The sequence below is a fragment of the Squalius cephalus genome (genome assembly GCF_949319135.1).
Source record: "Squalius cephalus genome assembly, chromosome: 10".
Taxonomy (NCBI): Eukaryota; Metazoa; Chordata; class Actinopteri; order Cypriniformes; family Leuciscidae; genus Squalius; species Squalius cephalus.
In genome coordinates this window covers 26,501,055-26,516,693 of record NC_137131.1, presented here as the reverse complement: position 1 = coordinate 26,516,693, position 15,639 = coordinate 26,501,055, and the positions used below count along the sequence as shown (strand labels likewise).

The 15,639-nt window shown below is 44.6% G+C and overlaps 1 protein-coding gene across 1 annotated transcript; it reads right to left on the bottom strand.

Moving 5' to 3' along the window:
- Nucleotides 1–333: 333 nt before the first annotated feature.
- LOC307165174 (uncharacterized protein) lies at nt 334–15,367 on the bottom strand. Its single transcript, XM_079882543.1, has 3 exons — nt 15,079–15,367; nt 979–2,587; nt 334–881 (listed from the first exon to the last, which is right to left on the bottom strand). Exons 2-3 carry the CDS (start codon nt 2,463–2,465, stop codon nt 434–436), a joined length of 1,935 nt encoding a protein of 644 aa, XP_079738669.1. The 5' UTR covers nt 2,466–2,587; nt 15,079–15,367; the 3' UTR covers nt 334–433.
- Nucleotides 15,368–15,639: the final 272 nt, after the last annotated feature.

The following is a 15,639-nucleotide window of genomic DNA, read 5'->3' as shown; positions in this document are numbered from 1 at the left end:
TACACTCTAAGGGCACTGACGGGACAGAGTGGATGAGGTGCCTACTCGTTCTCCGTGAGCGGAACAGCTGACAGTACAGCCCGAATCCATTTGTTTTGAGAATAATGGCTGGCTGATGAAGTTATTGGCTGGCTAGCCGGCTCAGCCAAAACCTAAATGGCTGCTGCAGCCGCCAAACTTTTCATAGCTGCAAATGGCTGAAGCTGCCACTTCATGTCTACAGATGTCTATGTTATACGGATTTACTAGATCTCAATATTTCCAAGCAATGCATGGCTTACACTATATTTCTACAAAATGCAATACAATGTAATAAAGAAAACACCAGATTTTACTTTCACAACATATGTACATATTTATTTTGTAGTCTGTATGCTACTAAACATTTTCAAATAGCCTACAATGTGTTGTGTTTACGCTAAATGTATGTAGGCTAAGTTGTATACAATAACTTGGCATTATCATGGATGAAGCTTATCATATTACACCTTGAAGGAGCAAGTGATGATCGTTTGCCATTGAGCAGTAGGCCAGTGGAACTAAACATGCATTCTACCGGCACACTACCTGGTGAAATGGAGAGGTAGCACCGGGCCATAGCGGACAGTGTGGGGAAAGTATTGCTATGGGTTCGCCAAAAGTCCAATGTTCCTTGGTCTCTTGTTCTCACTGCCAGAAAAGCATCTATCTCTTGGTCAAGGATAGAACTTGAAGAATGAGCTTCTGCATCTTCTTGTGCCTCTGCTAATAATTCTAGTCGCAGGCGTTTCGCACTTCCTCCCACATCTCCATCGTGGTCACCATTCCCACCAGAAGGACCTCCAGAACCACCATCAGTAGTTGTCCTCTCATCTTCAACCCCAAACACTGTTGAACTGAATCTGAAAATTGAAATATATGCATAAGGCAAATGGCTGTTAAAATCAAAACCATGAGAAAAGTAAGTGGTTAGCAAGTACACGGAAATATCAATGTCACCTGGAGGAGTTCAGTTTCTCATGGAGATTCTGCAGCAGCTCTCTGCTTTCATCTTTCGTCATAGTGATATCTCTGACAGCTGGATCAAACACTGCGGTGGCTCTAACCAGATCTGACATGGGGATTCGTTTGTCCATGTTTTTCACTATTCGTTCTTTGACTCTCTTCATTAGTAGTGGATCTCTGGGAGCCACTGCACAGATTTTCTTGATTCGAGCCCTGATTAGTGGTATGGCACTCAGGTTTGGACTGACTTCACTTATAATGAGAGTGAATTTCTCAAAGTCTTCCAAAAAGCTAACTAAGTTACAAAGTAGCTTGATGTCATCAGGTAGGAGGCATAACAAGGGCTTTCCTATCCTCTTCAGGATTTCAGTGACTTCTGTCTCCATACTGACTAAGCTTCTGATCATGTTGAGGACACTGTTCCAACGTGTTGGCACTGTGGTCTTCAGTGTTTTGTGTGTCTGTGAGCCCTGTTTTGATTTCTTAGTTCCCAGCTGCCAATCCTCTGCATCATCCATTTCATCAATAGGATCATTGGAATCTGCATCAATTTCTTGAATCTTGGCAAATATGTCTGCCTCTTTCTGCTCCAACACAAATTCCTCTATTAGATGTGCCTTGAAGTGCAGTGCACTGACAATATCTTTGCATTGGGAAATTAAGGCTTGTGCTTCAGGGATTTTGGTAAGAGTGTCTGTTATGAGTAAGTTGTGTAAACAGTGTGCTACGCATGTTACTCTCTCATGGCCCAGTAACCGGGACAACTTAATCATATTCGCTGCCCCATCTGTTGTGTCAAAGAGCAACACATTTTTATCTTTGGGAAGGAATTCTTCGAGTAATTCCCTTACAAACACTGTAAGGTTTTCTGATGTGTGATTTTCTACAGGTTTAACACAAAGTGTAAACAGAAGGAAATTCCAGTTCGCATCTACAGTGCAGATTCTCACACCAACATATGGGTATCGATGATGAGCATCAGTCCAGCCATCTAACATTATAGTACCACTGACAATGTCTGCCAGTTGTTCTTTGACTTTGGACTTCAAACCCATGTAGACATCTGCCAGGGCTGTTGTTGCAAGGGCTCTGCTGGTTGGCAAATTGAGATGAATATTTTTCTTGTTGAATGCTTGAAAACCTTCCTTTTCTATTAATTCAAAAGGGAGCAGGTCCTGGCACAGCCACAACACGATGTCGCGATTAACATCAAACTGGGAAGTAGCTGGGCTTCCTTTCGGCACAGTTTGGATCCAGTTAGTCAGTTTACTTGATTGTCCTTTGAGAAATATTGTACTCTCTTTGTGTGCAGCTTTGGCATGAGCAAGGAAGTTTCCACTTGATGTTTTTTCTCCCAAGCTGTACACTTTTGACAGCATTCCATGTTCTTTTGTCATTTCTGCTTCAAAGCAGAGTTTGCAGTAGAGTTTGTCGTAGAGTTTGTCATCAATGCGATTGTTGTTCACATACAGATCGCCCATATATGTCCAAAAATGCGAACGAAGGCTACGAGCAGAATCAACACTGTGAGGCCTCCATGTCACACCAGAATCCTTAAGCAGATGTGTTCGTGATGTGCTGATATATTTGTTAATTCCGCGTCCTAAAAGAGAACAAAAATATCCATAAAATACTAGTCCAGACACAATGACAAAATGGCATTATAGTCCTGACAAAAAGGCATTCTTACTTACAAGAACGGTTGCACAAAACACCTAAAGTGAAGATTTAGAACTAGAACTAGCCTACTTGAGCTATTTGGTAATATTAGCTATAGTGCTAGGCGCATTCAATAGCCACTGTAACGTTAGTGAATAATGTCCCTGCTGCTGTGTAAGAATGCACACTTGTCAAACTTCACGGAGTAACGTTATGCATATATTTATGACATGTACAGTAATTCGCTGTTCAACTTTATAGTTAATATAAACACACACTGTTATCAGTATTATTTTGGACAAAGTTTTGCACATTTCACTTCAATGTACACTGAAGCATGCGTCGTGAATTAGCAAAGTGGAAACGGTGGTTTGTTACTGCAGTAATATCACGTTCAGTGCTATAAATCTCTCCGTTCCAGAATATTTGGTTCATAACATCAATCTTTGATTCAGGTGTTTGTGCAACCGTGCCCTGAAGATTTAACAAAAGTCTGGGTAGGCCTAAGTTAAAAAAAAAAGTAAGTAGGAATTAGGAAAGTATGTGAGAAGTGAGATCAAAATTACCTTGCTTGCTTCTTTCCGCCATTTCACCTCAGTGCGAGAAAAAAATGCATCGCTTCTTCTGTACGGAAAACGAGCAATTTTAATTGGTCGTCAATTCACTGTGAGTCTGTGTATCGTAGCAACGAGCACAAGACTGTGCTGTAATGAATCCAGTGGGAAAATAGATCTTGTGTATTGTTTATATATTTTGTGTGTGTATGTCTCTATGTGATAGAATTATTATTTGATGCAAATAATTCTAGCCGGCTCAGCCAAACTTTATCAGATGGCGGCTCAATTTGGCTTACAAAATTATTGGCTGGCGGCGGCTGAAATTCTAAATGGCGCAAATGGCGCAAATGGCAGCGGCTTCGGGGTCTAGCTGACAGTGCTATCCCCTGCATTCTGAACCGTGTGGAAAGCACTTTCGGCACGTAGGCCTGAGGACCACTTTACAATCGTTAGGACCGAACTCAAGGCAGGAAGGTTCCACAGACAGCTCCAACTCGCTTGATTGACGCTGCAGCAAGAGGGCAGTCTTAATTGAGAGGGACCGAAGGTCGGTTGTCTCGAGCGGTGCAAAGGTAGGGCCTAAGGACTGTGGAGAGGCCCCATGACGGTACTGAACACAGGCAGGGAGGATTCAGCCTCCTAGCTCCCATGAAAAAATTAACGACCAGGTCGTGTTTTCTAATTGATTGACCGGCCACCGGGGTGTGATTTGCCGCGATGGCTGCCACATATACTTTAAATGTGTGGAGGGTGCATGCCCAGCGTCCAGCATATTCTGCAGAAAAAATAACACAGTTTTGCATTTGGTGGGGTCTATTTTCCGAGCTAAGCACTAGGGCTTCCCCCTAATGGTCGACTAAGTGTTAGTCGACTAGAAGAGGCTTAGTCGACCTAAAAATTTATTAGTCGGTTAGTCGAAGAAAAAAAAAATCGAAAGCTTGAAATGTCTATTTTTAAAGTAACCAATTCAAATGAAAAACAAATATTCTAAGATTATGTTATGAAACATGCATGTAGGTGCGTGCACTGTTCTGCGGAGATGACAAGTCAGCATCGTCGACTTAATTTCTGCAGCCGAAAACACAGAAAACATTCTTCAAATGTTCTAACAGTCTCCTTGCTGTTTTATCACGACACATTCATAATTATTACTTTTGCTCGTGGGCTGTGGCAGGCTTTATGCGTGCGCTTGAGCGCTGATTAGGCTATGTATAGACAATAAGCTCATTATTATGATTTATGGCTTATTAATATACACGTGTGATTAGTCAACTAATCGCTTAAATGAACGACTAACAGTCAACTACAAAAATCTTTAGTTGAGGGCAACCTACTAAGCAACAGCTTGAAAAAACGCACTCGTTACTAACATAACCTCGGTTCCCTGAGAGATAAGGGAACGAGTATTGCGTAGCTATACGCTATGGGAAAACTCCTTTTCTTGAGAATATTGAAGCCTTTATTTTAAAACACAGTGCAGATGCACAGAAAGCACAGTGCAGGCTGTCTAAGCACGCTGATGCTGCGGCAACTGCACAAGCCTATGGCGAAACAGCGAGGACGCGCAAACCTATCGCACCTCGCTCGCGCCTCGCACGCCAAAATGAGCGTGGCTGCTGACTATATAAGCACGCCATAGGAATCAGGTTAAATCTGAAGCGACAGACCTAGACGTGCAGCGTAATAACACGGCCGGCTACGCAATACTCATTCCCTTATCTCTCAGGGAACCAAGGTTACGTTAGTAACCAAGTACGTTCCCTTTCGAGAACGGTTCAATCGTATTGCGTAGCTATACGCTATGGGAACACATTTAAAATGGTGTGTTATTAGCTGATGACTTTGCTCTAACTACCGCCTGGAGCTGAAAAGCCAGAGACTTATAGTAGAACTAAAGTCAGAATCCAACGGGGACCGGATGAGTCTGGGCCCTCGAAGGAATATGTAGATGGTTGGGCCCAATCGGTTTGAAGATGACTCTGGAGTCGTTAGGTCCAAACTCAAGGCAGGAAGCGTTCATTGAGTGTGCTTGTAAACCGCCTACTCGCTTGACTGATGCTAGGGCTAGCAGGAGTGCGGTCTTGAGCGAATGTGGCTTTAAGTCAGCCAACTGAAGCGGCTCGAAAGGGGGTCCCTTAAGAGCCCTGAGGACCGTAGATAGGTCCCAAGCAGGGATAGAGGGAGGTCGAGGCGGGTTAAGCCTCTTGGCCCTGGCCCACTCACCTCCTGGTCACTTTTCCCTAAAGATTGGCCTTTCACAAGAGCATGGAAGGCTGCTATGGCCGCCGTATACACTTTGAGTGTGGAGGGGGTCCGGCCCGCATCCAGCAGCCCTTGGAGAAAGGAAAGTACCAGTGGTACTTCACACATATAAGGGTCTTGGTTTCGAGCTGAGCACCAGTCGGTGAACACTGACCACTTAAGGGTGTAGAGACGTCTTGTCTAGCTCTAGCCTCAGCAATGGTGTTTAGGACTCTCTCCGGGAGGTCCCTGAATACCCGTTGAGGGGCCATACATGGAGGGCCCACAAGTCGTGATGGGGGTGCCAGATTGTCCTGTTCACCTGTGTGAGGAGGTCCTTCCTCAGCGGAATAGGCCAGGGAGCTGTCTCTAGCAACTGCCATGTCTGGGTCCGCCGGAGAGGGGCTATTAAGAGGACTGCACACTTGTTCTCCCTGATCCGTTTGATGACTCGTGGGCCAGCACATCCCTGCTCTTTGAAAAGAATATTGGACAGTGAGAGTTGTCTTCTAAGGCGAAGAGGTCGACCTCTGCCCTCCCGAAGACACTCCAAATCAAAAGAACCGTCTGAGGGTGGAGAGACCATTCCTTGGGGGAATGTTGTCTCGAGATAGCATATCTGCACCCTGGTTCAGTATGGCCGGTACATGCGCTGCTCTGAGCAAGCGCAGGTTGGCATGAGCCCATAAGAGGAGCTGTTTGGCCATGGTGTACAGATTGTACAGGTTGTATGACCTGAGACCGCCCTGGTGATTTATGTATGACACCACTGCCATGTTGTCCTCCCGGACCAAGACATGGTGTCCTGCCAGGTGTGGGAGGAAGGTTTTTAGAGCTAGAAAGGCCACTTTTATTTCAAAGCAGTTGATATATAGGCGCTTCTCCGAGCTCGACCAGAGGCCAGGGGCAGGCCTGCCCTTGTACAGAGCTCCCCAACCTAAGTTGGAGACGTCTGTTGAAATCACCTTCCTCCTTGAAACCAGACCCATGCTTACACCAGACTGGTACCAGGTGGTGTCTGTCCAAGGAGCCAGGGCTTTGACACAGCCATGGTTTACCCTGATACGTAAGCGGCCGAGTCGCCATGCATGAGCTGGGACTAGCCGGTTTCAGCCAGCACTGAAGGGGGTGCATACGCAGTAACCCTGGCTGGAGTACTTAGCCCAATGCCCTTTAAAATGTTCTGAGGGACGTGAGGGAGCCCGCTTTGAAGCAGCTAGCTGTTGAATAGAGAGAGAGCGGTCTGGCGTGAGCCAAACTCTCATCTGAACAGAGTCGATAACTGTTCCCAGGTACGTTATACGCTGGCTGGGGGACAGTACACTTTTGGAGAAGTTTATCCTGAGCCCAAGGCGTTCTAGATGGCTGAGGAGCCAGGTTTTGTGAGTCTGAGACTCTGCCTCTGACTGGGCCAGAACAAGCCAGTTGTCGAGGTAGTTCAGAATGAGCATTCCCTGCTGTCTCAGGGGGGAGAGAGCCGCATCCCTGCATTTCGTAAAGGTACGGGGTGCCAGTGACAGTTCGAATGGCAGGACTGTGTATTGATAGGCCCGCCCCTCGAAGGCGAATCTCAAGAATGGCCTGTGATGGGAGGTAAAGTAAGCATCTTTCAGATCCACTGAGAAATACCAATCCCTCGGGCGAATTTGCGCAAGGATTTGTTTGGTCGTCAGCATCCTGAACGGCTGTTCCATGAGGGCCTTGTTCAGGTGTCTGAGATCTAAAATAGGTCTGAAGCCGCCGTCCTTTTTCGGAACGAGGAAACAACGGCTGTAAAAACCTGACTCCCTCAGTGATCGGGGAACTGTCTCGACAGCCCCTTTTGCTGCGGAGGACGTGAGACACGTTGCTAATTACCGATGTTTCAACCACAGCCTGGAAATGCGAGGGTCTGCGAGCGAATTGGAGCGAGTAACCTCTTTTTATGTGCTCAATACCCATTTTGACACGTCGGGGATCGCTTCCCAGGTCTTGACTCGAGGAACTAGGGGTTGAATGAAGTCTGGGGGCAGCCCACCATGTATCGGGGACCCGACCGCCCAGGTGTTTGGAAGAGGAAATCTGCTCATTTTGTGCTTTATATGGGTCGCTGTTAAAACATCGGTTGTTTGCAGGGGTGCGTAAATTGAAACGGGCCTGTTGTTTGCAATCAGAACATCTCCATCTGCCTGAGCTGAAGAGGGGACTGGAAGAAGCACACAAGCTATTTTCAGGGGTGGTCCGGCCGCATCGAGACCTGGCCCCTTTCTCTTCCCTTCTGCTGGATCAGGACGGCTTCCGAGGCTCCGGGTTCAGCGTAAATTCGGGCCTGGGGACCCTGGTGCTTTGGATTTGGGAAATGCTTGGATGGCTCAAAGCGCTGGCTGGTTTCAGTTGCTGGGCGGGGCTGAGAGACCGGCAGTGCTGGTTTGACTGGCTGTTGGGTCGGCTCGTTCTTGGGGCAACCTGAAGCCGAGCTGGAGCGCTTGGGAAGGAAGTGTCGCATGGCCTGCGAAGACTTCTGTGCTTCAGTGAAGCGCTCAGCAAAACCTTTTACAGATGGAAGAGAAGAGACCAGAGGCGGAAACCGGGGAGTCCAGGAAAGCTGTTCTGTCTGCGTCCTTAATCTCCGTGAGGTTAAGCCACAGGTGGCGCTCTAACACTACCAGGTTGGCCATACTCCATCCATTAGCCTGGATGGTTGTCTTGGTGACTCATCCAAGGAACGGAGGAGTTTAGCCTGGAAAACTTGGAGGACCGCCATAGTGTGCAGGGCTGAAGCAGCTTGACCAGCGGAAGCGTAGGCTCGGCCGGCGAGAACTAAAGTCGTCCTGCATAGCTTAGAAGGATGTGCCGCCTTAGACCTCCATCCAACGGCAGTGGGAGGGCAAAGATGGGCAGCCACCGCTTCTTCCAGGGGGGAAAGTTTCTTATGCCCCTTTTCCTCCGCACCGCTAAGTGTTGAGAGCGTTGCTGAGGTAGAAGTATGCAGGCGGGCCAAGTAGGGCACGCGCCATGACTTTGTGAGCTCCTCATTGACCTTAGGGAAAAATGGAGCTGGCCGCTGGCGAGGGACCTGTTGGCACCCCGGCAGGAACCATTCATCGAGGCGGCTTTTAGCAGGCTCTTCCAGCGTAAGCCGGCGGCCTCCTGCTCAGAGATCCAGCTCTTCGACAGCCCGGGTGAGGATGCGGAGAAGCTCTGAGTCGACGCTTGCCCTGACGCTGCCGTGGTCAACAGTTGAGCCCGACCAATCCTCGCCCTCAGACGCCGCCACTGACAAGCTGTCATTCATATCCTCCACTGATACGCCAAAGGAGACGAGGCCGGCTGCTTTGCGGGAGGGGCACTGGTCCGTCTTCGTGAAGAGAACTGGTGACTCGCTCTCTGGAGTGAGTGAGGCACGCGGGGATGGACCCTGCGTGAGCTCACTCACCTCTGAGCGCTCATTCATCCTCTGACCCTGCCGTTTCTTCCTCCAAGGCTCGCGAGCGCAAAGCGGAGAGCGGCAGGTTCTCGCAATGAGAACAGCTGCCCTGAGTGAGTGCAGCTTCGGCATGTTCAGCGCCGAGGCAGGAAGCACACTCACTGTGCCCGTCCGTGACATGAAGGGGGACCCCGCATGAAATACAGACCGGGCGCAGCATTTGAAACAACGCCGTTGAAACAATGCTCTTTTTGTGAAAAGGCTTTTATTTTGAAAAGATACTCTGCCGGATGGCCACAGGGAAACGGCGAACAGCGTTGAGGTGTCGAGTTCAGGAAGCTGAGCAGGAGGCCACCGGTCACTGAGTTGCTGCTGCAAATCGCTGCGTTCCACTGTTGGGCTGTTCAACGGCGAGAGAGGCTTCTTGTCCGGAGAAGTCAGCGAAGAGATGCGTCGTTCGCTGAAGGAGATTAAATCTGATTCCTATGGCGAAATGGGCCGCTTATATAGTCAGCAGCCATGCCCATTTTGGCGCGCTTCAGTGCCCTGATAGGTTTGCACGTCCTTGCTGTTTCGCCATAGGCTCATGCAGTTGCCGCAGCCCAGCCAATCAGCACGCTTAGACAGCCTGCACTGTGCAGCTGCACTGCGTTTTAAAATAAAGGCTTCAATATTCTCGAGAAAAGGAGTTTTCCCATATTGGCGCGCTTCAGCGTGGTACCTGCACAGAGTTGTGGTACCTGCACAATATTGACAAAATGTGATATTACGATATCGATGATGAATATTGCGATATCGATATTCATTTCGATATTTTTAAACATATGTAAAATTACAAAAGTTATGGGAAAACGCATTCTTACAACACAAGGTTTATTTCAACTAACAGTCATATTGGACTGGTACAACATGAATAAATTAAAAAGAAAATGTCATGAGAACAGGGCCCATCAACAACCGTGTAACATTTAGAAGGCAATTTGCACTTTCCCAGGCAACTCACAGGTAGAGGTTTCGCCATATGTAAGGGGCTGTTTACACCTGGCCACTTTCATGCGTTTTCTGTGATAGGATAGCTATCCGATCGTGAAAAGACCAGGAGTAAATGCCCTCCGAAACGCATTCGAGACAGATTTGAATCTGATCGCTCAAACCACTTCAGGAGGAGGTCTGGGTTGTTGAAACCACATGTACATTTTACTCCTCCCAAAAACGCTAAAAAAATAAACGTGTGAGAGCGTGTTATAGGTTATAATGTCATGTCTATGGCTCATAGTCTTAGAGCTCAAACATGACAATCTGGGGCTCAGGTCAGGAAGCAGACAGACTGGCTAAACCGACCGTCTGCTAGCGGCCTCGCGTCACCAAGGTCAGATAAATCCTATCACATAGAGCCTCTTTCACCTAGCTATCATCATATAGAGACTGTGTCTGTTCCCCGAATTTGGAAATCCAAAAAACGTTTAAACCTATCTAAGGTTAAAAATTTAATTGATGTTCAACAAATAAAAAACAGCTATATTACAGATGAGCAAATGCTAAAGCTTGGGTTGCTGAATATTCGATCGCTTACTTCAAAAGCACTCGTTGTTAACGATATGATTTCAGATAATAACCTAGATTTGCTGTGTTTGACAGAAACCTGGCTAAAACCAAACGATTACATTACTTTAAATGAATCAACCCCGCAAGATTACTGTTATAAACATGAGCCTCGTCTGAAACGCAAAGGGGGTGGTGTTGCTGTAATTTATAGTAATAGTTTCAAAACCACTAAGAAATCAAGTTTTAAATATAATTCTTTTGAAGCATTGGTGCTTAATGTAAAAATATATAGTGTAAACGATAAATCACGTTTGAGATTTGTGTTGGCTACTGTATACAGGCCACCAGGGCACCATACTGACTTTATCAAAGAATTTGCGGACTTTCTATCAGAATTAATATTGACTGCAGATAAAGTACTAATTGTTGGTGATTTTAATATACACATCGATAATAAAAAAGATGCATTGGGATTGGCATTTAAAGACATTGTAAATTCAATTGGAGTTAGACAACACGTGTCAGGACCTACTCATCGTCGTAATCATACTCTAGATCTAATATTATCACACGGAATAGATGTTGATGCCGTTGAAATTCTGCAGCAGAGCGATGACATCTCAGATCATTATCTAGTCTCGTGTAAACTTCATTTAGCCAAAGCTGCAAAGCCGACTCCGTGTTACAAATATGTTAGACCTATCACTTCTGCTACTAAAGATTGCTTTATTAATAATCTTCCTAATCAGTTTCATCATCTCAGCATCTCAGATAGCTTAGAAGAACTAGATATTACAACAGAAACGTTTAACTCTCTCTTTTCCAGCACTTTAGACACAGTTGCTCCGTTGCGCTTAAAGAAGATTAAAGAAAATAGTCCAACGCCGTGGTACAATGAGCACACTCGGGCCCTTAAGAGAGCAGCTAGAAAAATGGAGCGCAACTGGAAGAAAACAAAACTAGAGGTATTTCGCATTTCATGGAAAGAGAGCTCGATTACTTACAGAGAGGCTTTAAAAGCTGCTAGATCTGCTTATTTTTCAACCCTATTAGAAGAAAATAAACATAATCCTAGGTATTTATTTGAAACGGTGGCTAAACTAACGAAAAATAAAGCTTCAAGCCCAGAAGTTTCCAAGCAACACAGCAGTAATGACTTTATGAACTTCTTCAATTATAAGATTGATAATATCAGGGACAAAATTATAACTATGCAACCGTCTACTACAGTATCGCATCAGGCAGTGCATTGTAGTCTCCCTGAGGAAAAATTTGATTCATTCGTTGCTATAGGAGAGGAAGAATTTACTAAACTCATTAAATCATCTAAATCTACAACATGTATGTTAGACCCTATACCAACTAAGCTACTGAAAGAAATACTTCCAGAGGTCATAGATCCTCTTCTTAATATCATTAATTCGTCTTTGTCTCTAGGATACGTACCAAAAAACTTTAAGCTGGCTATGATTAAACCGCTTGTTAAAAAACCGCAACTTGATCCTACAAAATTAGTCAATTACAGGCCGATCTCGAATCTACCTTTTCTGTCAAAGATATTAGAAAAGGCAGTATCCTCACAACTGTGTTCCTTTCTTGAAAGAAATGATATCTGCGAGGATTTCCAGTCAGGATTTAGACCGTACCATAGTACCGAGACAGCTCTCATTAGAGTCACAAATGATTTGCTCTTATCATCCGATCGTGGTTGTATCTCTCTATTAGTGTTACGCCCGTTTCACACATACTCCGTTTGCAGTGCGTATGCGGTGCGTATTTTTTTCCGTACCCATGTTAACAGGTTAGAGCTTTCACACTGCACGCGGTTGCAGTCCGTCGATCCGTTCCAGTTGCGGTGCGTATACAGCAGTGAAGAGATCGTTTCCGCACCGAGTCTATTTTTGCTGTGCTGCACGCGCTGAATTAAAGTGACAGCGCATGTTTCGTGGTCAAAATGAACACCGATTGAACTGAAAATGTAGCAATTTCACCATAAATGCGATTAATTAAATAAAATGTAGTAATCTCAACATAAATGTATTTAAATACTTTTTTTTTTCACTTTAAGACCGGGGTAAAGCAAGGAAAGCTACAATTTACCTCAACAAGGTGACATAATGAACAACACTTGTCTCATTCATGGAGGTGGAAAAACAAGTTCTTTGTGACATGCAAGATTTATTGTATAAAGATTTAAATTATGCAAAAGAAAGGCAAGGGTATGAGTCTGCTGTTTTTGTCAATTTTAAGTTTTAATTTAAAATGTAGGCTATGCGATTTTAATATAAGTACCCTACATGGTAAAATATTTTTACCACTTGCTTGAGCAACTTAATATATAATTATAGAAGTAATGCATTTAATAATATGTTGTTTAAATTGTGTTTAAACGTGAATACGTCTATTAAACAGTGTATAGCCTATGTGTACAAAGAGAATCGCAATGCTGACAAAAAACTTTTTTTAAATAAAAGTTGCTGTTAACTTCTGTATTTGAAATACAAATAGTGAGTATGTATTTGTGGTATAGCCTACAACAGCGGATCAGTTACGCACTGCAAACGCAGCATATGTGAAAGCACTATTGCGCGTGCTGCTCCTGCACTGCATACGCACTGCAACACGCACCGCATATGCACTGCACACGGAGTATGTGTGAAACGGGCGTTACTCGATCTTAGTGCTGCATTTGACACCACTGACCACAACGTTCTTTTAAATAGATTAGAACATTATGTTGGCATTAGTGGAATTGCACTAGCATGGTTTAAATCATACTTATCTGACCGTTATCAGTTTGTAGCAGTAAATGATGAGATGTCTCATCGATCACAAGTTCAGTATGGCGTACCACAAGGCTCAGTACTAGGACCGTTGCTGTTCACTCTGTACATGCTACCCTTAGGAGATATCATTAGGAAACATGGCATTAGCTTTCACTGTTATGCCGATGATACTCAGCTCTATATTTCTTCAAAACCTAACGAAACTTATCAATTCACAAAATTAACGGAATGCATAGCGGATATAAAAAATTGGATGACTTGTAATTTCCTACTTCTAAATTCTGAAAAAACAGAGTTTCTAATTATTGGACAAAAAACTTCCTCACGTAATAATCTAGAATACTGTCTAACACTCGATGGCTGCTCTGTTAAGTCTTCGTCGTCGGTTAGGAACCTGGGTGTGCTCTTTGATACCAATCTTTCATTTGAAAGTCACGTGTCTAGTATCTGTAAAACTGCATTTTTCCATCTTAAAAATATATCTAAATTACGCCGTATGCTCTCATTGACAAATGCGGAACAATTAGTTCATGCGTTCATGACCTCAAGGCTAGATTATTGTAATGCTCTACTGGGTGGTTGCCCTGCACGCTTAATAAACAAACTACAGCTGGTTCAAAACGCAGCAGCTCGAGTTCTTACCAGAACCAGGAAGTATGACCATATTAGCCCGGTTCTGTCAAAACTGCATTGGCTCCCTATTAAACATCGCATCAATTTTAAAATATTGCTGATCACTTACAAAGCACTAAATGGTTTAGCTCCGCAGTACTTGAGCGAGCTCTTAATGCATTATAGTCCGTCACGTCTATTGCGATCTCAAAATTCCGGCCAGTTGATAATACCTAGAATATCAAAATCGACTGCTGGCGGTAGATCCTTTTCCTATTTAGCACCAAAACTCTGGAACAGTCTTCCTACCATTGTCCGGGAAGCAGACACACTCTGTCAGTTCAAAGCCAGATTAAAGACACATCTCTTTGACCTAGCTTTCACATAATACATTATAGACTTCTATAATTTAATGTTAGGCTGCATAGATTAGGTCAGCCGGAACCGGGAACCAAAAATCCTGATGTACTCGTTACATCATGAGAAGAATGGCATCTACGCTAATTTTAGTGTCTGTGTTTATCCCGAGGTTTTCCTGCAGCCTGCCGGATCCAGGCCGTATCCAGATCTGATGAAGGACCTTCGCCTGGACCGATGACAACGCAGTGCTGAAGTGCCAACTAGTCTCTCCCTATGGAGGATCCCACTACCACTCTACAGATAAGGCGTTGTCGGGAAAATCCGTTTCGCGTTCCTACCCCAAAGCAACAAAATAAAATAAAATTCTTTATCAAAATTTAAAGGGAAAGACAAGTACTTTGTTTAGGCTTGGCTTGTAGGGAATTCCAAACCTGCATATATTCAAACGCACATAACTATAGAACCCATTCTAAATGCGCATGTGAACGCCATCAGTGTTTCTCACAGGTTCGCGTTTAAAGTCTGTGTAGAGGGAATGGTGTCGTCTTAGCGGCCCCTAATTTAATAACAAATGATCATTGCGACGGAAGCAAATAAATCAAAACTAACTTTAGATGGAAATAACTTAACTCTGCTGTAAAGCCGAAACAATCTCTGTTACCTTAAATTATACGCTTATCTCTGTAAAGCTGCTTTGAAACAATCTACATTGTTAAAAGCGCTATATAAATGAAGATGACTTGACTTGACTTGACTAGTTATAGTCAGATATGACGACACTACTGCAGCACACATCACCGCAGATGAGCAGCTGAGCATCTATTCATCAAGCCAACGCTATCGCATATCAAAGTGAAAGTAGGCCTACGTTGCAGACGCTTAACACACAATTATCTTCATTAAAACAAAAGAAATGAAATGATCTTACCAGGGCTGTTGCGCTCTCTCTTATTGCGGTCTTTGATTTTAACATTTTTAGCTGATGATCAATAAAATGCAGCTCATAACTGTTGCTTTCGGTGACGTGAACTCCATTAAATCTGCATATAGCACGGGAATTGAAGATTGGATTTATATCCATTTTGCAAAAACACATTTATGTGTTTTTTACCAGGTGTAAATGGAATCGTTTTGATAAATCAGAAAGCTATCCGATCTGAGAAAACGAATGAAGTGGCCAGGTGGCCTGATGTTTATACTTGTGCGCTGATGTGTGCGACTGTGCGTCGAACCGGCAAGTGTCTGTGTGTGTGTGTGTGGGGGGGGGGGGGGGGACTGTGTGGTAGAGCGAGGGAGAAGTGGGAGAGTGACGGCGATTAGCTTTGGAGCGAGTAGCGACTCTAGAGTCATATTGAGAGAAACAAAGTGTCTCCCCTGTTCTTTCGGACCACTGTGGGAAATCTGTAGCATGAAAAGTTAACCCTCTCCTTGATTTCATGTTGTTTGTAGTGAAGGAAAACCAGAACCAGAAATGAGTCGGGGGAAATGC

Bases quoted from the DNA above. Each gene is read 5' to 3' on its own strand.
- LOC307165174 (XM_079882543.1), bottom strand. From the start codon at position 2,465: ATGGGCGATCTGTATGTGAACAACAATCGCATTGATGACAAACTCTAC. The intron at 882-978 runs GTGACATTGATA...TTCAATTTTCAG, and splicing joins GAGAAACTGAACTCCTCCAG to ATTCAGTTCAACAGTGTTTG.